At 63.7% G+C, this 23,039-nt stretch overlaps 1 protein-coding gene and 1 long non-coding RNA gene across 12 annotated transcripts in view; both read right to left on the bottom strand.

The window, feature by feature from the left end:
- Positions 1 to 4,265: 4,265 nt before the first annotated feature.
- LOC142827718 (uncharacterized) lies at positions 4,266 to 10,751 on the bottom strand. Its single transcript, XR_012902421.1, has 2 exons — positions 8,753 to 10,751; positions 4,266 to 6,772 (listed from the first exon to the last, which is right to left on the bottom strand). It is a non-coding gene; the product is annotated as an uncharacterized LOC142827718 (long non-coding RNA).
- Positions 10,752 to 15,995: 5,244 nt separating this feature from the next.
- DTNB (dystrobrevin beta) overlaps positions 15,996 to 23,039 on the bottom strand; it is a 318,597-nt gene continuing 311,553 nt past the window's right edge. For all 11 annotated transcript variants that reach the window (XM_075923222.1, XM_075923216.1, XM_075923210.1 and 8 more), the window contains 2 exons: positions 21,674 to 21,708; positions 15,996 to 16,465 (listed from right to left, as the gene is read on the bottom strand). In XM_075923222.1, the coding sequence (XP_075779337.1) occupies positions 21,704 to 21,708 (5 nt within the window). In that variant the 3' untranslated portion in view covers positions 15,996 to 16,465; positions 21,674 to 21,703. The remainder of the gene's footprint in view (positions 16,466 to 21,673; positions 21,709 to 23,039) is intronic.

Genomic DNA, 23,039 nt, shown 5'->3' with positions numbered 1-23,039 from the left:
GGCCCCACCAGCAGAGACAATGGACCGGGGACCAGCGTAGCCTTCCGGGGGCAGCCTGGGAGCAGTGGCAGCTCGCGGGACCAGAGCGCACGTCTCTGGCTCCTCTCGGGAGCTCAGTAGCTTTCCACAAGCTGCTCTGGGATGCAGGCCTTGCACGGATGGCTTCCCGCCGGCGGCGGACGCTCCCTGCGGCAGGGCGAGCCACGGCCGAGATCCCTCCTTCCCCGCGCACGGGGGCCATGGGACGTGCAGGCCCCGAGCGACCGGGATTTCTAGCCTGAGGCTTCCCAGCTGTACAGCCAGGGCGGTTCCGCCGCCTGCTTGTGTCATCTCAGGGGGAGACGCTGCTAATCCAAGTCCCGCCCGGCCGCACGCTGAGCTGGTTGTGGGTTTGGTTCTGCGCTGGGTCATCTGGGACCTCCACGTTTGCAGCTCACGCCTGGGTTTGCTTCCCTCGCTTGCGCCCAAGTCGGGCTGGGGGTGCACGGGGCAGTGCAGAGCGTGGCTGAGATCAGCTGCCCCCGGTGAGGACGAGTGGCCGGGGAGGGGCAAGGCCGTCGCATGCTCCTCGCCACATGGAGGGAGGCCAAACTCTAGGGCTCAGCTCTGCAGTGCTCCGTGTCGTGCAAGAGGCTCTCGTTTGGGGTGAGCCCGGAGGCTGGGCGCTGCCACGGCTGGGCCCGTCTATCGCTGGTGCAGGCAGTGCTCCTGCACCCCCCTGCACCTGGGTGCATCCCCACCGGCTTTCCAGCGTTCACCGCATTTGCCCGTGCCACCCTGGTGCTACACTGGGTACGCACGGGCATTTCATTGCACGCCTCGTGCGACAGCAGCGTTTCAGACTTCCCTGCCACAGCTCAGCCCAGAGCAACCCGAGTTTGTGGCTTGTGGCCTCCGAGGGCCAGCTCGGTCGCGCTGCTGGAGCCTGGCGTGCCTGGGACACACCTTCAGGCTTCGGACAGCTGCTCTCCAAGGCCAGGTCTACAACTGGGCCTGGGGCTGCCCTAGCTGCATTGCTCAGCCCCTTCCCAGGCGCCAGCAGATGTCCCCGGGCTGGCGGCAGAGCTGCAGCTGTGCTCGTTAGTGCTGGTGGAGCAGCCATGCCCCAAGCCCGTGAGCAGAACCAGCACAATAGGCCTTTTGTCTTAGCTCCCTTCCCAGCACCCTCCTGAGACACGTCTCCTCCGCTTCCCGGCCGTTCCCGGCGCACCCTGCCTCGCCGACTGGCAACCCCCCGTTCAGCAGCGTCCTGCGCGCTACGGCTGCGGGCTCCCGGAAGGCTCCTGGAAGATGCTGTCCAGCTGTTCAAAATGTTCAGACATGCAACACCCATAAGCACCTGTTTTAGATTTGCACAGACCTGGACCGTGTCTAACCCCAGGCCCTTCTCAATATTTTATACCATTTACCTGCAACTTGGTTGTGTAGGTCAGATCATTTGATGGAGACTCCCCAGTGTCATACAAGGCCTCCTCCTCTGTGGGGCTGGACAAATGGGGGGTCCCACTCATCGGACGGTCTTGGCTCCCAGCAGGGTTCTCCAGCACCCCTGGACCAGAGAGCTCCCCTGACCCCAAAAGCAAATGTGGGGGGATCCCAAGGTCATTGTGGGAGGTGTGATGCAGTACTACCACCCTCACTTCGGTGGTGCTGCTGGCAGGGGTACTGCCTTGAGAACGGGGCTGCTGGAGGGCAGCGGCTGCTGGCTGGGAGCCCAGCTCTGAAGCAGCAGCCCAGCAGTAAACATGGCCTGGTGTGGTGTTGCCACCCTCCCTCAGGGTACGTCTACACTACAGCGCTAATTCGAACTAACGCGTCTAGAACTAAAAACTAGTTCGAATTGGCGTTTTGCTAATTCGAACTAGCATGTCCACACAGAGTGGACCCTGAACCGGGGTTAAGGATGGCCGGAAGCAGTGCCGGCAGGGCATCAGAGGAGGACTTAGAGCGTGGAGATGCTGTCTCAGGCTAGCCGAGGGCTGTGCTTAAAGGGTCCCGACCCCCACCCCGGACAGACAGTTCTCAGGGGTGCCCCGCTTGCAAAGCAGTCCTGGCTTGGAGTGCCCGGACTACCCACACTGGGCACATCACAGCACTCGGCCATCAGCCCGGCTGCACTTGCCGCAGGCTGCCATCTGGGGAGAGGGGGAAATTGGGGGGCTGCAGGAGAGCTTCCACCCCCAGAAGCCCGCAGAGCCAGCCCAGTCCTCCCCATCGGGGGCTCGTACCCCATTCCTCCCTCACCTCCTTCCACTTACCCTTCCCTAGCCCCCCTTTCTGATGTACAAAATAAAGGACAATTGTGTTAAAAAATGGAAATCTGTCTTTATTGAACAAAACTGGGGGAGACTGGGAAAAGGAGGTGGGAGAGGGGAAGAGAGAGGCTGGGAGAGGGGAGGGCAACTAACATGATCAGGGGTTGGGAACAGGTCCCATATGGAGAGAGGCTAAAGAGACTGGGACTTTTCAGCTTAGAAAAGAGGAGACGGAGGGGGGACAGGATAGAGGTCTATAAAAGCAGGAGTTGGGTGGAGAGGGTGCATACAGCAAAGTTCTTCATTAGTTCCCATAAAGAAGGACTAGAGGACACCAAAGGAAAGGAATGGGTAGCAGGCTTCAAACTAGTAACAGAAAGTTGTTCTTCACAAAGCAAAGAGTCAACCTGTGGAACTCCTTGCTGCAGGAGGCTGTGAAGGCTAGAACTAGAACAGAGTTTAAAGGGAAGTGAGATCAAGTCATGGAGGCTGGGTCCATGGAGTAGTCTTAGCCAGGGGGTAGGAGTGGTGTCCCTGCCCAAGGTTTGTGGAAGGCTGGAGCGGAATGGCACGAGACAAATGGCTTGGTCACTGTCTTCGGTCCATCCCCTCCAGGGTCCCTAGGGTTGGCCGCTGTCGGCAGACAGGCTACTGGGCTAGATGGACCTTTGGTCTGAACCAGGACGGCCATTGTAAGCTCAGGGCTCAGGGTCGGGGGTCTCAGTGGACCCCCTTGATTCTCTTGCACACCTGCTCCTGGGTGGCCAGGCTGGCAGCTCTCCTGCCCTAGCCGGCCACTTTCCTGTGCCTCGTGCGGAGATTGTGGACGAGGTCCACGATGTCCGCACTAGCCCAGGCGGGTGCCCGCCTCTTGCGGTCCCGGGCAAGCTGGGACCTGTTCCCAACCCCTGATCATGTTAGTTGCCCTCCCCTCTCCCAGCCTCTCTCTTCCCCTCTCCCACCTCCTTTTCCCAGTCTCCCCCAGTTTTGTTCAATAAAGACAGATTTCCATTTTTTAACACAATTGTCCTTTATTTTGTACATCAAGGAAAGGGGCTAGGGAAGGGTAAGTGGAAGGAGGTGAGGGAGGAATGGGGTACGAGCCCCCGATGGGGAGGACTGGGCTGGCTCTGCGGGCTTCTGGGGGTGGAAGCTCTCCTGCAGCCCCCCAATTGCCCCCTCTCTCCAGATGGCAGCCTGCGGCAAGTGCAGCCGGGCTGATGGCCGAGTGCTGTGATGTGCCCAGTGTGGGCACTCCGGGCACTCCATGCCAGGACTGCTTTGCAAGCGGGGCACCCCTTAGAACTGTCTGTCCGGGGTGGGGGTCGGGACCCTTTAAGCACAGCCCTCGGCTAGCCTGAGACAGCAGCTCCACGCTCTAAGTCCTCATCTGATGCCCTGCCGGCACTGCTTCCGGCCATCCTTAACCCCGGTTCAGGGTCCACTTAATGTGGACTTGCTAGTTCGAATTAGCAAAACGCTAATTCGAACTAGTTTTTAGTTCTAGACGCGTTAGTTCGAATTAGCTTAGTTCGAATTAACTAATTCGAACTAAGTTAGTTCGAACTAACTCTGTAGTGTAGACATACCCCAGCTGCCCAGCTCTGAAGGCAGCAATGCAGGCGGAAGGGTGGCAGCACCGTGACCCTCCTAAATGACCTCGTGTGACGGACCAGGCCGGGTCTGGCCACAGCTGAGGGCGTCCACTCAGGGCAAACTGCTCAAATCCGGGGCTCTCTCTAGTCCCCAGACTGGTGACCTTCCCAACTAGGCCACAACCAGTCCCACAAAGCGCTTCAGCTGCCTGCCTGAAGCCTCACGAGCAAAACCCCTCTGGCACCCCAGCAATATCCATGCCCCAGATGGCCCCGGGCCTATACACAGGTGGGGGGTCCTAGCACCCAATCCCACCTACCCCGAACAAGTTCTGTCCGGTCCCAAGAAACCAGCCACAGATCCCTGGTCAATTTACCCTCTGGACCTTGCCCACAAATCACGCTGAGCCAATCCTTTAGCATCTAACAGCTAAAGGTTTATTACTACAAGAAAGAAAAGCCTGAGAGTGAGGTTGTTAAAGGATAGTACGTTACATGCACCGAATCTCCCAGTCCTCGATGCAGGCTCTAGCAGAGATGTTACAGCTGCTGGCTCAAAAGTCCTTAGTCGCACATCCTAGGATCAGGATGGGTTCACAGGTCTTCCTGGCTCTTTGATCCCTGCAATGCTGCCTCTGGGATGAAGTGCTGAGCTGAGAACCAACATGGAGTCAGCCACATGGCCTCTTTATCCCTCCTTCCTGGCCTCTTCTTGGCTGCAGCAGGTCACGTGGCCAGTGGCCTATCCCTGTGCTCCCTGCTGGTAGCCCTTAGGTGTCATTCCTCATTCCTGAGGTGTGTCCTTGGCCCATCAAGTGCCATTGTCCCTAGGGCCTCGCTAATTAGCATGTCCATAGGCCGGGCTCTGCCCAATGCTCAAACACATTCAGAGAGACTCCCAGCCTCCATACAGGTTACAGATTCCTAACTCCACACACAGACATTATACAGATACATGAAGAGCAGATACAGAATCAGAAGAAAGTAGCTTTTGTTTGGCCCCTCACATGGCCCCTTTGTACCACTTTTGGGGCGAACACCCCCCCCATGGGTGCAGCAGTGACCCGGCTGCTCCCCTCAAAACCCAATAACGTGACACCTTGTGGGTCCGGACCCCACGCTGGGAACCGCTGGCCTCCCCCGTGCAGTCCACCTGGCGCAGGGTGTAAGTGCACAGCAGGCCAGATGGCATGCGCCGTGATGCGGTTTGCATGGCTGTGGATTTGACAGGCCCTAATAACACTTACCAGCGATCCGTCCACCCAGGCACAGGGTCTCTCTCACGTGGCACCGGCAATGGGGGAAGTGATGTCCCTCACTGGCGTAACTCGGAGCATGTGACCAGGCTGAGCACGCTTGGCCCTGCCTTGCAGGAACGAGCCAGCCATGGGATAACCGCGAGAGTGAAGCTCTGCAGCTGGCGCCGTGCAGAAGGGGCTGAGCATGCGAAAGGCTTCGACCCTGCAGCCCTTCTCTGAAGAGGCCCCCGTGTCCCGCGAGAGGCGTCGCGCACGTGGTGTGATTAGAGAAACGGGAACACCAGCCTCGCCTGGCGAGGCACCGGCCGCGTGCGCTGCCAAGGGGCGGAACACGTAACACGCCCCCGCATTTCTGGCGGCAGCGCTGCATGAGGAACGGGGCCCCCTCCCGCGACTCGCTGACGCTGGAGGAGGCATGATGAGAAAAACAAGTCTCCATCTAGAAACCCGAGCCCCACGGGGCCGGGAGCGAGCGTGAGCAGAACCAGCCTGTCCTAATGCGAGACGGGCCGGGCCTTTCCCACCGACTCTCCTAATCCCCACAACAAATGGCCGGAGAGAGGCAGCGGCATGAGACATGCCCAGCCGGGCCGGGAAGCACCGGGGTTCTGATCAGCATCTGGCGCCGTCAAACAGGGGAGTCCAGCTGCCACCAGCTTCCCTTCTCGCCCGGGGGCTTTGCATGGGGCTCGGCAGCGCAGGCCTGGACGTGCCACCCATGGCAGCTGTGCCCCTGCGTCTGGGGCGGTGCCTGTGCCCTCCGGAGACGGGGGAGCCACGCTGGGTGCACAACGGGCGCAGCCATCTCCAGGCCAGGGACTAGGGCTGGCGGAGGCTGGCCCAAGCCGACCCAGGAGCAGCAGCAGGGGAGGGGCCAAGCTGGACGGGGCTGTTTGCAGGGGGGATAGGAAGTGTCCCCCAGAAGAGGGAGGCTGGAAACACCCCCCCCCCCCGCTCGGAGAGAGGCAATGCCGCCACATGCGGCTTGGCTGAGCTGCCACAACCTGGCCAGGAGTCTCCGCTCCAGGATGGCTCCGCCCACCAGTCTCCAGAAAGTGGCTGGAGTGACCCCCCGGCCCCCGAGCGGCGCTGGCCCTGGCTCTGCGGCGGGGGGCAGACTCTTGCTTTGGGAGCTGGGCCGCTTGGCCCTGCCACGTGCTTCTCGTCGGCACCACGGAGGGGGAAGAGTGGCCGCCCCCCAGCCCGAGGCCGGCTTCACGGGGGGCTTGGTGCAGCCGGCAGCAGAGCTGTGGACGGTGCTTCGGTGCTCCGCACCCATGGCACAAAGCGCCCGCTGCCCTTGTGTGCAGGAGCCCGGAGCGCCGCCCACGCGCTCGGCGTGGAGCCGGGACGAGAGGGCTCCTGCGGCGCAGGGACGCTTTGCCAACGTGCTCTCGGTAGGCCCAGGAACCCTGTGCCCACCCACAGAGCAGCCCCCCCGTGGGCAGCCTGGCCGGCAGCTGCAGCAAGAGTCTCGGATTTATCTTCCTCGCCCGGCCTTGCAAATGCAGCACTTCTGCCAGCCGCGGATACGAGCAGCCTGCCCAGCAGCTACCGAGACGGACTCCCTGCAAGCGATGCACCACGGGGCACCTGGAGAGTCTGACGCCCCGGGGACGGGCTATCGGAGAGGGGAGGGATCCGGAGAAATCCCCCATCACACCTAACAAAACACAGAAATAAAACCTGGCTGTATTTAGAGCACGTCTGTCTGTCTGTGCGTCTGCGAGGCCGTCAGGTCAAGAACCCCTTCTACACCGTAAGAGCTAGGACCCCACGTGGCAGGCACCAAGCTTACGCCAAGGTCAGGGTCTGGTTGGGCCTGGAAAGCGGGAAGGGACAGGAACGGGCCTGGTTTCCATAACATGGGACGGGAGAGGCCGAGCGGGGAGGGACGCGAAGGGGGCACAGGGGGAGGGACGCGAAGGGGGCACGGGGGGAGGGACGCGAAGGGGGCACAGGGGGGGAGGGACGCGAAGGGGGCACGGGGGGGAGGGACGCGAAGGGGGCACGGGGGGGGAGGGACGCGAAGGGGGCACGGGGGGAGGGACGCGAAGGGGACACGGGGGGAGGGACGCGAAGGGGGCACGGGGGGAGGGACGCGAAGGGGGCACGGGGGGGAGGGACGCGAAGGGGGCACGGGGGGAGGGACGCGAAGGGGGCACAGGGGGGGAGGGACGCGAAGGGGGCACAGGGGGGAGGGACGCGAAGGGGGCACAGGGGGGGAGGGACGCGAAGGGGGCACGGGGGGGAGGGACGCGAAGGGGGCACAGGGGGGGAGGGACGCGAAGGGGACACGGGGGGAGGGACGCGAAGGGGGCAGGGGGGGAGGGACGCGAAGGGGGCACGGGGGGGAGGGACGCGAAGGGGGCACGGGGGGAGGGACGCGAAGGGGGCACGGGGGGAGGGACGCGAAGGGGGCACAGGGGGAGGGACGCGAAGGGGACACGGGGGGAGGGACGCGAAGGGGGCACAGGGGGAGGGACGCGAAGGGGGCACGGGGGGGAGGGACGCGAAGGGGGCACAGGGGGGAGGGACGCGAAGGGGACACGGGGGGAGGGACGCGAAGGGGGCACGGGGGGGAGGGACGCGAAGGGGGCACGGGGGGAGGGATGCGAAGGAGGCACGGGGGGAGGGACGCGAAGGGGGCACGGGGGGGAGGGACGCGAAGGGGGCACAGGGGGGAGGGACGCGAAGGGGACACGGGGGGAGGGACGCGAAGGGGGCACGGGGGGGAGGGACGCGAAGGGGGCACGGGGGGAGGGACGCGAAGGGGACACGGGGGGAGGGACGCGAAGGGGACACGGGGGGAGGGACGCGAAGGGGGCACGGGGGGAGGGACGCGAAGGGGACACGGGGGGAGGGACGCGAAGGGGACACGGGGGGAGGGACGCGAAGGGGACACGGGGGGAGGGACGCGAAGGGGACACGGGGGGAGGGACGCGAAGGGGGCACGGGGGGAGGGAGGTGCTACTGAGAGTGGTCACTCGGGGCAGCTGCAGCACCAAGCTCTCAGCCAGCTACGACCCTCCTGCCGTCTGCTGCACGGTGGCCAGGCCTTCCCGTCACCTTCCCTGCACCTGTCGACACACAGCTGAGGCTGAGGCTGGTTCTGCCTGCGACGTCCGGTGGCTGCTCCTTCGCCGGAAACAGCCTCCTCCTCAGCAAGCCACCAGGCCGTGCATGCGAAACAGCCCCGGGCCCAGCACTGAAGTGTCGCCCCCAGCTCCCCTCCCACGGCCAGTCTCGCCTGGCTGTGCCCGCTCTGGCTGGACGGCTCTTTGGAGGGGCCGTTTCTGGAGAGCAGAAACGGGCAAGACGGGGGGAGTGCTGGGCACTTGACGGAGGGGAGCCCCGTCTTGCAGAGGCGGGCGGCTTCCCCCCAAGGCTGTGCACCGGGAAGATAAGAATGGGTCCCCCTGCTCCCTACAAAAACCTTTCACTGGTCTGCAGTGTGTGCTCAAAAACGGGCCCTTTTAGCAGCGAAATGGAGGCTGTTTGCACTGGAAGCGTTGAGCAGAGATGGCTGCCAAACGTGCATTTTCGCCGGTGTCCATTGGGAACCAGCCTTTGAGGCCAAAGCTCCCAGGGCGCGAAACAGGAGCAGGGGCCAACCCTGAACACAAGGAGCCAGATTCCTTACCAGGACCCCGAGTTGCACTCCAGCCGCTCCAGGGGGCCAGGCCAGCGCCTGCCCAAAGCCATGGCCATGCAGCACCTTCTGAGCAATGAGGCTTGGCACCGTCGGCCGCCGAAGGCGAAGCACAGACCCCCGTGTACCGGCCCTGTCCCCTTTGCTCCAGGCTCTGACACTCCTGGGCGCGCTGGCCCAAGGACAGGAAGACGTGCAGAGGAAGGGAAGGGAGCTCTCTTGGGCGCGCTCTCTCCAAAGGGCAGCCCTCGGGAGCACTCAGGGCTGGGGAATGTCTGAGGAGTCCCGGCAGACGGATTCGAGGGCGGAGCAGAGTGTGTGCGGGGGGACTTGGCTTATGATGCCGAGATCCAAGCCCCATCTGCGTGGCAGGCTTGGGCTCTCCAGCGCCAGGCCTCGCGCCTCGCTCCCCTGCACAGCCGTGCTGCATGTCCGGTGACGAGTAGCAGACGGACCCCGGGCGTTAGACAGGCTTAGGCCACGCGTGTGTGCTGGGGGTGGGTAACGCCAGAGACGGCCGGGAGAGCTACGAAGCCAGGCCCGGACTGTCCATGCCAGGCGCTAAGCAATGAGGCGGGGCTAACGGCTGCTCATGCTCAGTGTCCAGTATTCCCCGCACGCGCTACTTCCACGGCGTGGACTGGCTCTGCATCGGGAGTGCCGCGATCGCCAGCGTCACGCCAGGCTCACCAAGGGCGGTCTGCCCGGCAAGCCGGGGGAGGGGGACTCTCCAGGGCTCCACCCTGCTGCACAGGAGCGGCTGTCGTGGGCAGCGTCCCAGAGCAGAGTTGCCCGCGGGCTTGTTGCTGACTTACTTGCCACGCACAAACGCTGCCGCGGGTTCCCAAAGCCTCTGACCAATGGAGCCAGTTCGGCCACGTGCAGGTGGACCAGCCTCGGCCGAGCGTCACCCGGGAGCCTTCAGGAGACGGGCACGTGGCGCCGTCTCAGCCCCCGGGCCAAGAGAGGAAGAACGGTGGCTGGATGGTGGCTCGGAGGGGGTCCAGTTCCACCCACGGACCATCCCACGTGGCAGGGCCACCAGCTTGTGCTGCCCCTCATCTGCCACAGCCCTGCCATGGCAATTCCTGGCCTCCAGGTGCGCGCCCACTGAGGGCAAACGACCCGATGCGCCGGCCGTGGCGAGCCCCGTGGGGACTGGCCTTGCCATCTGCAAATGGCTCCCTGGCCCCGAGCTCCTCAGAGCACTCGGTGGGCGTGCGACGCTCGTGCGGTGATGGGGCAGCAGCGTGCTCCAAGGGCGCACAAACTCCTGTGCATGTGGTGCTTGGTGAAGCCGGGCACCTCAGGATCACTAGGTAACAGGAACCAGGCCTCCTGGCACCCACGTGCAGCATTTGTGGAAGGCTCTGCAGACCAACCCACTGGGAATCCAGGACCTCGGCACACCCGGTCCCATTGAAGACACAGAGTCCGCTGGGCCCCTGACCCTGATAGGAGCCGTGGGACCAGAAAGCAGAGGCCAAGCGCTGCAGAAAGGACGTGCTGCGCCGCACCGGGGGACAGGTGGAACTCTCCTGTCTGAGACGTGATCTGTGCTGTGCCATCTGTGGGCAAGCAGAGAGAGCTTCCTGGAGCTCAGAGAGAAACGCTCCTCTTTTTATAGCGACAGCAAGCAGCATGGGTGCTGCAAAACCACTCGCGCTGCACTGTCCCGCGGGAACGGAGCATCACCTCGCCACGCTACCGTTACCACCTCTCGCTCTGCACTGTCCCTCGGGAACTGAGCATCACCTCGCCACGCTCCCGTTACCGCCTCTCGCTCTGCACTGTCCCCCGGGAACGGAGCATCACCTCGCCACGCTCCCGTTACCGCCTCTCGCTCTGCACTGTCCCCCGGGAACGGAGCATCACCTCGCCACGCTCCCGTTACCGCCTCTCGCTCTGCACTGTCCCCCGGGAACGGAGCATCACCTCGCCACGCTCCCGTTACCGCCTCTCGCTCTGCACTGTCCCCCGGGAACGGAGCATCACCTCGCCACGCTCCCGTTACCGCCTCTCGCTCTGCACTGTCCCGCGGGAACGGAGCATCACCCCGCCACGCTCCCGTTACCTCCTCTCGCTCTGTACTGTCCCCCGGGAACGGAGCATCACCTCGCCACGCTCCCGTTACCGCCTCTCGCTCTGCACTGTCCCGCGGGAACGGAGCATCACCCCGCCACGCTCCCGTTACCGCCTCTCGCTCTGTACTGTCCCGCGGGAACGGAGCATCACCCCGCCACGCTCCCGTTACCGCCTCTCGCTCTGCACTGTCCCGCGGGAACGGAGCATCACCTCGCCACGCTCCCGTTACCGCCTCTCGCTCTGCACTGTCCCGCGGGAACGGAGCATCACCTCGCCACGCTCCCGTTACCGCCTCTCGCTCTGCACTGTCCCGCGGGAACGGAGCATCACCTCGCCACGCTCCCGTTACCGCCTCTCGCTCTGCACTGTCCCGCGGGAACGGAGCATCACCTCGCCACGCTCCCGTTACCGCCTCTCGCTCTGCACTGTCCCGCGGGAACGGAGCATCACCTCGCCACGCTCCCGTTACCGCCTCTCGCTCTGCACTGTCCCCCGGGAACGGAGCATCACCTCGCCACGCTCCCGTTACCGCCTCTCGCTCTGCACTGTCCCCCGGGAACGGAGCATCACCTCGCCACGCTCCCGTTACCGCCTCTCGCTCTGCACTGTCCCGCGGGAACGGAGCATCACCTCGCCACGCTCCCGTTACCGCCTCTCGCTCTGCACTGTCCCCCGGGAACGGAGCATCACCTCGCCACGCTCCCGTTACCGCCTCTCGCTCTGCACTGTCCCGCGGGAACGGAGCATCACCTCGCCACGCTCCCGTTACCGCCTCTCGCTCTGCACTGTCCCCCGGGAACGGAGCATCACCTCGCCACGCTCCCGTTACCGCCTCTCGCTCTGCACTGTCCCCCGGGAACGGAGCATCACCTCGCCACGCTCCCGTTACCGCCTCTCGCTCTGCACTGTCCCCCGGGAACGGAGCATCACCTCGCCACGCTCCCGTTACCGTCTCTCGCTCTGCACTGTCCCGCGGGAACGGAGCATCACCTCGCCACGCTCCCGTTACCGCCTCTCGCTCTGCACTGTCCCCCGGGAACGGAGCATCACCTCGCCACGCTCCCGTTACCGCCTCTCGCTCTGCACTGTCCCCCGGGAACGGAGCATCACCTCGCCACGCTCCCGTTACCGCCTCTCGCTCTGCACTGTCCCGCGGGAACGGAGCATCACCCCGCCACGCTCCCGTTACCTCCTCTCGCTCTGTACTGTCCCCCGGGAACGGAGCATCACCTCGCCACGCTCCCGTTACCGCCTCTCGCTCTGTACTGTCCCGCGGGAACGGAGCATCACCCCGCCACGCTCCCGTTACCGCCTCTCGCTCTGCACTGTCCCGCGGGAACGGAGCATCACCCCGCCACGCTCCCGTTACCGCCTCTCGCTCTGCACTGTCCCGCGGGAACGGAGCATCACCTCGCCACGCTCCCGTTACCGCCTCTCGCTCTGCACTGTCCCGCGGGAACGGAGCATCACCTCGCCACGCTCCCGTTACCGCCTCTCGCTCTGCACTGTCCCGCGGGAACGGAGCATCACCTCGCCACGCTCCCGTTACCGCCTCTCGCTCTGCACTGTCCCGCGGGAACGGAGCATCACCTCGCCACGCTCCCGTTACCGCCTCTCGCTCTGCACTGTCCCGCGGGAACGGAGCATCACCTCGCCACGCTCCCGTTACCGCCTCTCGCTCTGCACTGTCCCCCGGGAACGGAGCATCACCTCGCCACGCTCCCGTTACCGCCTCTCGCTCTGCACTGTCCCCCGGGAACGGAGCATCACCTCGCCACGCTCCCGTTACCGCCTCTCGCTCTGCACTGTCCCGCGGGAACGGAGCATCACCTCGCCACGCTCCCGTTACCGCCTCTCGCTCTGCACTGTCCCCCGGGAACGGAGCATCACCTCGCCACGCTCCCGTTACCGCCTCTCGCTCTGCACTGTCCCGCGGGAACGGAGCATCACCTCGCCACGCTCCCGTTACCGCCTCTCGCTCTGCACTGTCCCCCGGGAACGGAGCATCACCTCGCCACGCTCCCGTTACCGCCTCTCGCTCTGCACTGTCCCCCGGGAACGGAGCATCACCTCGCCACGCTCCCGTTACCGCCTCTCGCTCTGCACTGTCCCGCGGGAACGGAGCATCACCTCGCCACGCTCCCGTTACCGTCTCTCGCTCTGTACTGTCCCGCGGGAACGGAGCATCACCTCGCCACACTCCCGTTACCGCCTCTCGCTCTGCACTGTCCCCCGGGAACAGAGCATCACCTCGCCACGCTCCCGTTACCGCCTCTCGCTCTGCACTGTCCCGCGGGAACGGAGCATCACCTCGCCACGCTCCCGTTACTGCCTCTCGCTCTGCACTGTCCCCCGGGAACGGAGCATCACCTCGCCACGCTCCCGTTACCGCCTCTCGCTCTGCACTGTCCTGCGGGAACGGAGCATCACCTCGCCACGCTCCCGTTACCGCCTCTCGCTCTGCACTGTCCCCCGGGAACGGAGCATCACCCCGCCACGCTCCCGTTACCGCCTCTCGCTCTGCACTGTCCCGCGGGAACGGAGCATCACCTCGCCACGCTCCCGTTACCGCCTCTCGCTCTGCACTGTTCCGCGGGAACGGAGCATCACCTCGCCACGCTCCCGTTACCGCCTCTCCCAGCGTGCAGACACTGGGCCCTACCTGCTCTAGGATATTCCTCTGAAGTCTCCCACTGTCGTTAGCTCTGGGTCAGCCCCACAGCCCCGTACCATTAAGTTTCTGCTTTAGCCACTGTCCTGTTGCTGGAGTGGGCAGCCTGTGGGGACAGATATTCCCTTTCTGTGTCTCCACCCTCAAGAGCTGGAAAAAGCAGCAGGGAGAGTAGAAGTTTTAGCCTTTGGGGAAACAAAGGGAAGTGGGAAAGGAATCCAAAGGAAAACCATACAAGTGAATGAGCAGGGACGTGGTTTGCCCAGGCAGCTTGCGATCGTGTTGTAATCGTGACAGGAACGCTGTGAACATCAGTGCGGCCAGGCGGGGTCAGAGCAACGGGCCATCCAGCCCAGGGTCCCACCTGCCCACAGTGGCCAGAGCCAGGTGCCCCGGAGGGAGGGAACAGAACCGGGAATCCTCACGTGATCCCTCCCCTGCCCCCATTTCCACACAGACAGAGGCCAGGGCCACCATTCCTACCCAGCCTAGCTAAAGCCATTGATGGACCGAACCTCCATGAATCTATCCAGCTCTTTTCTGAACCCTGTTAAAGTCCTGGCTTTCACTGCATCCTCTGGCGAGGAGTTCCACAGGTTGACTGTGCGCTGAGTGAAGAAAAACTTCCTTTGGTTTGTTTTAAACCTGCTGCCTATTCATTTCATTGGGTGACCCCTAGTTCTTATATTGTGGGAAGAAGTAAATCACTTTTCCTTATTCACTTTCTCCACACCACTCATGGTTTTCTAGACCTCTATCCTACCCGCCCTTCTTCTCCTCTTTTCCAAGCTGAAAAGTCCCAGTCTCTTTAATCACTCTTCATATGGGACCTGTTCCAAACCCCTGCACATGTTTGGTGCCCTTCTCTGAACCCTTTCCAATGCCATATAGCTTTCTGGAGATGAGGTGACCGTGTCTGCACGCAGGGTTCAAGCTGTGGGCATCCCAGGATTTAGGCGTTTGAGTCCGAGGATCTTCGCCACGGTCCTCGCTTGAAGGCTTGTGCCTCTCACCAGCCGAGGTCGGTCCCCTTGCGCCTCGTCTCTGGAAAGCGTCGTCCTTGGCTGCTGTGCAGTGTCTCCCCTTCCCGGTGACTCCGACAGAGCACTGGCGAGGAGGGGAGGGCAGTGCAGCCTTTCATTTGGAAAGGGCCAAGGACAAAGCCTTTCATCTGTTCCTCTCCCGGACACACTGTACCAGGCACTGCCTCCTGCCCGCTCCTCTTCCTGCCCACCCAGTCCCGTCTAGTTCCCAGGTCAGATTCCTGCGCCCAGCCTTGGCTCTGGTGCCAGGCGTTACTGGCCCAGAGGACCTTTGCCCGTCTGAACGCAGGCTCGGTGGGTGTGACGGGGAATTCCCGGTTCTCGGTGACATCCCTGCTGGCTCAGTTGCAGCTGGAGCAATGGAGGATTTTCAGCTGGCTGCAGTTTACTGACCTGACCTCAGGCATCAGGGTGGCAAGGAGCACACGAAAATCAAGGACAAGAAAGAAGGCCCACACGAAAGAGACGTAAAGTCACAGCCACAATGCCGCCAATCACGGATGGCTGTCGCTCGACACCAGCAGGTCCCTGAGCTGACGACTAGCAAAACGTTCACCCTAGAACACTCCCACACATCCCTCCCCTTCTCGCACGAGCAAAGCCACAGCCAGCGCCAACGCCTGGGGAAGGAGTCAGCGAGTCACGCTGGAGAAGTGTCCAAAGACACCGCAAACCCTTCCAAGTGCAGGGTGCTTGGCAGGCTTGTGCTCACACACTGAGCCAGGTTGCCTTCAATCTGCTGTCCCTCTAGACAGCTCGCGCGCCATGTTTCTATTGCGCTAACCCTGTGGCCACCGGGTCTGGTTATTCTCTCTCCCCAAAGAGTTAGAGGTGCCTCGCGAGCACTTCCCTCTGAGAACCCAAGCCGTAGATCAGGCCAGACAGCAAGAGCAGCTGAGAGTTGGTTTCAGGGTTTGTCACTCCAGTCCACTCATCGCCCTTGATGCATGTTTACAGACGCAGTAGGGCGCTCAGCTCTTCCACCACAAATAACATTGCTAAACACGAAGAAAAAACAAAAGAAAAATCACTAGTGATCGGAACTGATTCCACGGGTGCCTAAGCAGCTACACACTAGAGTCCAGCCAGGGTCCAAGCCGCGGTGAGTTTACACATCACACTACACAACTTTGTTATTTCTCCTGATTTACATCAAAACAGATTTGCTTCTTGCAAATGCAAGTCCTAATCTGAACCTCGCAGTGGTCATCCCTGAATTCCCCCGCTGGCCAAGAGCCATTCAAGTTATTTTTAACAGTCTAAGAGAAAAATACACAGAGTTTGGAATCCCCAGAAGGCATCTCTTCCAAGTTTTATGGTCCTAATTACAGCCACTGGCTCAGCATTCCTCTGCTCTTGGCGTGCCTGTCACTTACTCGCAGAATGACATGCAATATTAAACACTATGGCAACCACACAGGAACAGGCAGAGTGGTATTTTTAGAAAGTGTGTTTTAAAGGGTCTACAGTCAGAGTTCTCTTTGTGTTACACACAATACAACTCACATGGTTGAAAATCCCTTTTACATGCACATCCAAGGTCAAAGGTCACGAGTGACCCCACCAGCGGGTGAGGAGAGGACCCTGTCCGGGCAGGAATGCAGGTGAGAGCGATACGCTTCGCAAGAGAACAGTTTTCTTCTGAACCCTCCCGAAGAGCCCAGGTTGAGCTGTGGCCGGGCACTGTCCGATTAGCATTGGCAAACACGTAAGACAATCGTACATGCAATAGTCTAGGAGGAAATGCCCAGAGCAGGTACAAGAGAGCTGCTTCCCCTTGTCGTACGGCGGGTGGCTGGGTGTGATCTTCCACAGTTGCACAATGGTGTATGGATCGCCGAAACATGCCGCTTCCCGGGTGTGGAGACTTCCTTAGAACACAAGCCCGTTCACAACCCGCTGTGCCTGCGCCATGGGAAACACAACAGTTAGCAAGACACATTTCAGAAGGGAGCCTCGTTCACACTTGGGCAGATGTTGGTAGGAAATGACAGACACTTATCAAGTCTCCGGCCGGGGTGGGGGGAGGGGCGGGCTTGTGAGTCTGTATCTGCAGAAACGACGAGGAGTCCTGAGGCCCTTTAGAGACCATGGATTTCTCAGGGCATCAGCTTGCGGGGGGTCAAACCCCCATGAGCAGACGAGCTGGTGTGGAAGGTACCAGGGCAAGGGTGTGAACGGACAGCAGAAGGAAGGGGGACTGGAGTGAATGAGGCTAATCAAGCCAGGGGAAAGTGGCCCATTTGCAGCAGTGGGTGTGGAGTAGGGGTGTTCAATTGCAGGTAACTGACTAATTGAATAGCTGATGCATTTTGCAATGACTATTCCACTAGTCAATAGGGCGTCTCCGCCTTTGAAGTGTGGGAAGGCTGGTGCTACACTTTAAAGGCGAAAGTCCCATGTATTACTCCCCACCAACCCCGGGCTCTGTGTGGCGCTGCCGCTTTGAAACGCTGCCACGGGAGACCGGTGTCAGGCTCCTCACGGCGTTTCGAAGTGGCAGTGCCGCATGGAGCCTGGATCAGCTGGGGACTCCAGGCCGACCCCGGGCTCTGTGTGGCGCTGCCGCTTTGAAACGCTGCCACGGGAGACCGGTGTCAGGCTCCTCATGGCGTTTCGAAGTGGCAGCGTCACATGGAGCCTGGATCAGCTGGGGACTCCAGGCCGACCCCGGGCTCTGTGTGGCGCTGCCGCTTTGAAACGCTGCCACGGGAGACCGGTGTCAGGCTCCTCATGGCGTTTCGAAGTGGCAGTGCCGCATGGAGCCTGGATCAGCTGGGGACTCCAGGCCGACCCTGGGCTCTGTGTGGCACTGCCGCTTTGAAACGCTGCCACGGGAGACCGGAGTCAGGCTCCTCACGGCGTTTTGAAGTGGCAGTGCCACAAGGAGCCTGGATCAGCTGGGGACTCCAGGCCGACCCTGGGCTCTGTGTGGCACTGCCGCTTTGAAACGCTGCCACGGGAGACCGGTGTCAGGCTCCTCACGGCGTTTCAAAGTGGCAGCGTCACATGGAGCCTGGATCAGCTGGGGACTCCAGGCCGACCCTGGGCTCTGTGTGGCGCTGCCGCTTTGAAACGCTGCCACGGGAGACCGGTGTCAGGCTCCTCACGGCGTTTCAAAGTGGCAGCGCCGCATGGAGCCTGGATCAGCTGGGAACTCCAGGCCGACCCTGGGGTCTGTGTGGCGCTGCCGCTTTGAAACGCTGGGAGGGGCCTGATGCCAGGCTACCATGGGAGTGTTTCAAAGGGTCTGGCCCCATGCTCGGTGCATTGCTGCCACTTTGGAGTACCCCCTTCTGCCCCCCCGCACCTTGCTGCCTCTTTCTGACAGAGGCAGCGAAGGGGGGACTAGCTGACAAGCTTGCCGACTATCCGATAAGCATTTGCTTACCTGGTAGTTGCTAGTCGGCCAGACCTTCCCATCCCTAGTGTGGAGAGGTGACCACCCACAGCGGGGCAGTTGCCTTTGCAGTGCATTAGCCGACTGTGGTCCTTAGTCAGTCCCAATCGGATAGTGGTGGATTTGAACGACTCCCATCACGTCTCCTCCCCAATGGCTGTGAATGAGCCACTGCCCTGCCCCATTCACAGGCAACGTCTCCCTTAGGCACTCCTGCCCGGTACCGTCCACTGCTGAGCCTGCTGCCGGGGGTCACCCCGCTGGGCGCCAGGCTCTCAGGAGCCGCAGGAGGCTGGTCGTTGCTGCACTTTTCAGTTCTGGGAACTCTGCACATTCACGCTCCCAGGATCAGGGCTTCTATGCTGTGAGCTCCCCGAATCTTCTCGCAAGCAGAGTCTCACCCCACCTGGAGCTCCCCCTGCTCCTTCGGTCCCTCCTAGCGCTGGGGAGCGTGAATCCTCCAGCCAGCAGGGCCAAGTCGTCAGCACCGCACCAGGCCAGTCACCACGAGCTGAACGGCTGACCCAGGACTTAGCTGAGCAGAACAGACCCAGAGACCTTCCTTCTAAGCAGACAGCAGAGTCACCGCCAGCCGCACGGCAACCAGACGGAGACAGCCCGTCGGCAGGGGTGAGAGCTCTGCTGCCCTGGCAGGCTGACGATCCCCCCGGCGCGGCCCCGCTGGTGCTAGGCAAGGCTGCCTGACAGCGCGGGGGATCGTGGCCTGACAGCGTGGGGGATCGTGGCCTGACAGAGCGAGGGATCGTGGCCTGACAGAGCGAGGGATCGTGGCCTGACAGCGCGGGGGATCGTGGCCTGACAGCGCGGGGGATCGTGGCCTGACAGAGCGGAAGGGACTCAGCCCGCAGGGGCTTTCGGAGCAGTGGGGCACAGACGTGCCACTCCCCAGAAGCTCCCGGCGCAGGTTCCTTCATGACCCGCGCGGGAGTGCGCGGCGGCCAGTGGAAGAACAGCTAGATTGTCAAGGTGACTTACAAGTGAATTCCTCTCCAACGGGGCTTGGGTGCTTTTGCCAGGCCTGAAGGACACAGGCCGGCAAGGGGCTGGCTGGTATGTCTGCCACTTGCTTTTTAGGGCCAGGCAGTAGCCTCCCTAGGGGTATGTCTACACTACCCCCCAGTTCAAACTAGGGGGGTACAGTAGACATACCCTAGGAATTGAAATTGGGGGGGTGTCTGAATTTACAGGGGGTGTGAGGGCCGATGAGGGGTGACGCCGTGAGGGTGAAGGTGGGCTGTATGGCACCATAGTTCACAAAACTGGGGGGGGTTGGGGAAATTCGGGGGAGGGGGTGTAGGGAAATCCCTGGGGCCAGGTCTGCCAGCTCTGATCTCTCCCTGCTTTGCTGGAGGACCTGGCGGGGCTGCGAGGGTTCAGCGCTCAGCCCTGGGGGAGCGGGGAAAGAGCTACATCGGTAACCGGAGCGCCTCTGCCCGCAATGGCACCACTCGCCAGGCACGACGCCCCCGCCCAGGCGTGTCCCCAGCAGTCTGGCTAGGTCCCCTCCCCCGCTGGCTCTCCCCGGTCACAGGAGCTGCAGCTTTGGAAAAGCAGCCCGTGGCCTCCCCAGAACCCTCTGCCCCCTCAGGCTGCCTTCGGCCCTCCTGCCAGCCCCACCCAGGCCTCCGAAACCCCACAAGCCCCACCCCTCCCCCTTCGTCCCTCCCCCACCCAGGCCTCCGAAACCCCACAAGCCCCACCCCTCCCCCTTCGCCCCTCCCCCACCCAGGCCTCCGAAACCCCACAAGCCCCACCCCTCCCCCTTCGTCCCTCCCCCACCCAGGCCTCCGAAACCCCACAAGCCCCACCCCTCCCCCTTCGCCCCTCCCCCACCCAGGCCTCCCAAACCCCACAAGCCCCACCCCTCCCCCTTCGCCCCTCCCCCACCCAGGCCTCCCAAACCCCACAAGCCCCACCCCTCCCCCTTCGCCCCTCCCCCACCCAGGCCTCCCAAACCCCACAAGCCCCACCCCTCCCCCTTCGTCCCTCCCCCACCCAGGCCTCCGAAACCCCACAAGCCCCACCCCTCCCCCTTCGTCCCTCCCCCACCCAGGCCTCACAAACCCCACAAGCCCCACTCCTCCCCCTTCGTCCCTCCCCCACCCAGGCCTCCCAAACCCCACAAGCCCCACCCCTCCCCCTTCGCCCCTCCCCCACCCAGGCCTCCGAAACCCCACAAGCCCCACCCCTCCCCCTTTGCCCCTCCCCCACCCAGGCCTCCGAAACCCCACAAGCCCCACTCCTCCCCCTTCGCCCCTCCCCCACCCAGGCCTCCCAAACCCCACAAGCCCCACCCCTCCCCCTTCGTCCCTCCCCCACCCAGGCCTCACAAACCCCACAAGCCCCACCCCTCCCCCTTTGCCCCTCCCCCACCCAGGCCTCACAAACCCCACAAGCCCCACTCCTCCCCCTTCGCCCCTCCCCCACCCAGGCCTCCCAAACCCCACAAGCCCCACCCCTCCCCCTTCGCCCCTCCCCCACCCAGGCCTCCGAAACCCCACAAGCCCCACCCCTCCCCCTTCGTCCCTCCCCCACCCAGGCCTCCGAAACCCCACAAGCCCCACCCCTCCCCCTTCGTCCCTCCCCCACCCAGGCCTCACAAACCCCACAAGCCCCACTCCTCCCCCTTCGTCCCTCCCCCACCCAGGCCTCCCAAACCCCACAAGCCCCACCCCTCCCCCTTCGCCCCTCCCCCACCCAGGCCTCCCAAACCCCACAAGCCCCACCCCTCCCCCTTCGTCCCTCCCCCACCCAGGCCTCACAAACCCCACAAGCCCCACCCCTCCCCCTTCGCCCCTCCCCCACCCAGGCCTCCCAAACCCCACAAGCCCCACCCCTCCCCCTTCGCCCCTCCCCCACCCAGGCCTCACAAACCCCACAAGCCCCACCCCTCCCCCTTCGCCCCTCCCCCACCCAGGCCTCCCAAACCCCACAAGCCCCACCCCTCCCCCTTCGCCCCTCCCCCACCCAGGCCTCCCAAACCCCACAAGCCCCACCCCTCCCCCTTCGCCCCACTCCCCGACCCCCCCAGCCCCATTCCCCCTTGCGGTGACAGCTGTGACTTTGCGGTGTGCACAGAGAGACGTGCCCTGCGTACACGGGGGCAGGGTGCCTGCGAACCCAGCAGAGGCAGCCTGTGTCTCCTGCCCCTTCCCATGGCTCTCGCCCGCAGCGCTGGCGGGCCCTGGGAGAGGCGGCCCGCATGGCCCAGCACCTCTGGATTCCGAGCTGTTTCCCACGGGGTGTCGCCGCCGGAGCTCACTGATACTGGAGAAAGCTCCCTTTTGTGGGCGTGCCACGCAGCGTGGGAGTGGGCAGCCCAGCCCCCGTGCTCCCCGGGGGGACCTTACTCGTGTTTTTCAGAGGCATTAGCCACGCCGGATCCATCGGCTGCCCCCCACCTGTCCTGCCCAGACGGGCGTGCGCGCGGGGCGAGGAGCAGGGCTCGTGGGCAGGCCTGGACAGCTCTGAGCACGACGGGCCCATGCTCAGGCCAGCTGTCTCCGTGCTCTCGGCCAACCCCGCTCCCCCCCCCCCCGACGGGACTGGGCGTGTCCCCGCTATGTGGAGTGGACGGCGGCGGCGTGCAACACCCCCTCCGGTGCACGGCTCCAAAGGAAGACGAGGGCCCTGGTGCTCGGCCGAGACAGCAGGCGCAGGGGCTGGGGCGCGGAGAAGACTCCTGCACTTACCTGGGTGGCTGTGCAGTCCGGGGCTCCCCTCTAGCCTGCAACACACGGGGAGGGGGGGACATTTGTAAGGCAGGGACCTGACCGCGACCCCCGCCAGCCAGGGCTGCTCGGAGCGGCACCCCTCCTCCCCGGACTCAGCCTGGCTGGCAATGAAGTAGCCTCCCCCCTGGAGCACGGTGCCGGGGCAGAGCAGCTACTGAGCCTCCGCTGCCAGGCTTGCTCCAGGCGGCACTGTGCACACGGTGCCCCCGCCCCACGGAAGAGCCTATCGGGGGCAAGTGGACTGGCAGAGGGAGGGCCTGGCTCCCCCATCACACCCCAAGAGGCCGAGGCCCACGTGGGACGGTATCCCCAAGAAGCCGACGGGCGAGGCAGCGGGGAGGTGTGACCGGCCTGGGGACTCTGAAAGGGATCTAGGAGCCGCAGTGCACGCGCTGCTATGACACGGCCAACCGCTCCCTCCGCTCTGCAAGGGGCACAGCAAGAGACCCCCCCGCCCCGCGGGCCAGCCCCCCCCAAGGGGTCCCTCCCCGCCCGGCCACTCAGGCCTCAGCCGCAAAGCAAAGCGCACAGGGCGGAGGCACCGGACCCAGGGACTGCGCAGAGCCACGGCCGAGGGCAACAACCTGGCAGCCACCCCCTCCCTGGCACGTGGCCTCCAATGCTGCTTCCCATCGCTGCAGGCTGAGCCGCCCTGCTCCAGCAGCGCCACCCGTGTCCAGGTCCGGGGGGGAGGGGCCGCGGGGCGGGAGCCCAGGAGTGGGCCGCCTGGCAGCACCGAGGGGCGGGACAAGGAGGCAGCGTGGCTGCCCCATGGAGCCGGGAGCCTGACCGCGGGGCTGCCTGGTGGTGGGAGCAGGAGCGGGGCTGTTGCCCGGTGCACAGCAACAAACCCAGCAGCCCCGCTACCACCCGGCAGACCTGCCCGGTGAGGCTGGGAGGCTGCAGGGCGGCCAGGCGGGGCCCATCACTGGGGCTGCGAGTGCCGGTGGCAGGGCTGCCACGGTGGGGCCTGGAGCCCTGTGTGCAGAGGGGCTGGCGGCAGGGGGAAGCTGGCAGTGAGGCCAAGAAATGGCAAAATCCCTCATCCGGGGCCAGTCAGGTCCTTAGGCTGCCGGACCAGGGAGGTCCAACCTGTGCTGGCTGTGCCCTTATTTCGAAATAGCCAGCGGAGCCTCCCCACCACCAAGCGCGTTAGCTCCAAACAACTCCTGCTTGCCACGAGGAACAGTGGCCGAGCAGCCGCTCCGGCACGACCCTGCTATTTGGAAATCCCCAGAGCCATTCATTCAGCACCCCCAGCGCTTCCTGGGGCTGGAGGGCAGGGGGGCGCGCCCACAACAATGGGGCCCCTCACACGCCTTGT

This window comes from Pelodiscus sinensis, chromosome 3 (assembly GCF_049634645.1).
Source record: "Pelodiscus sinensis isolate JC-2024 chromosome 3, ASM4963464v1, whole genome shotgun sequence".
Lineage (NCBI taxonomy): Eukaryota > Metazoa > Chordata > Testudines > Trionychidae > Pelodiscus > Pelodiscus sinensis.
Note: the sequence above shows the minus strand (reverse complement) of the source record. Positions and strands in the feature narration are given on the sequence as shown.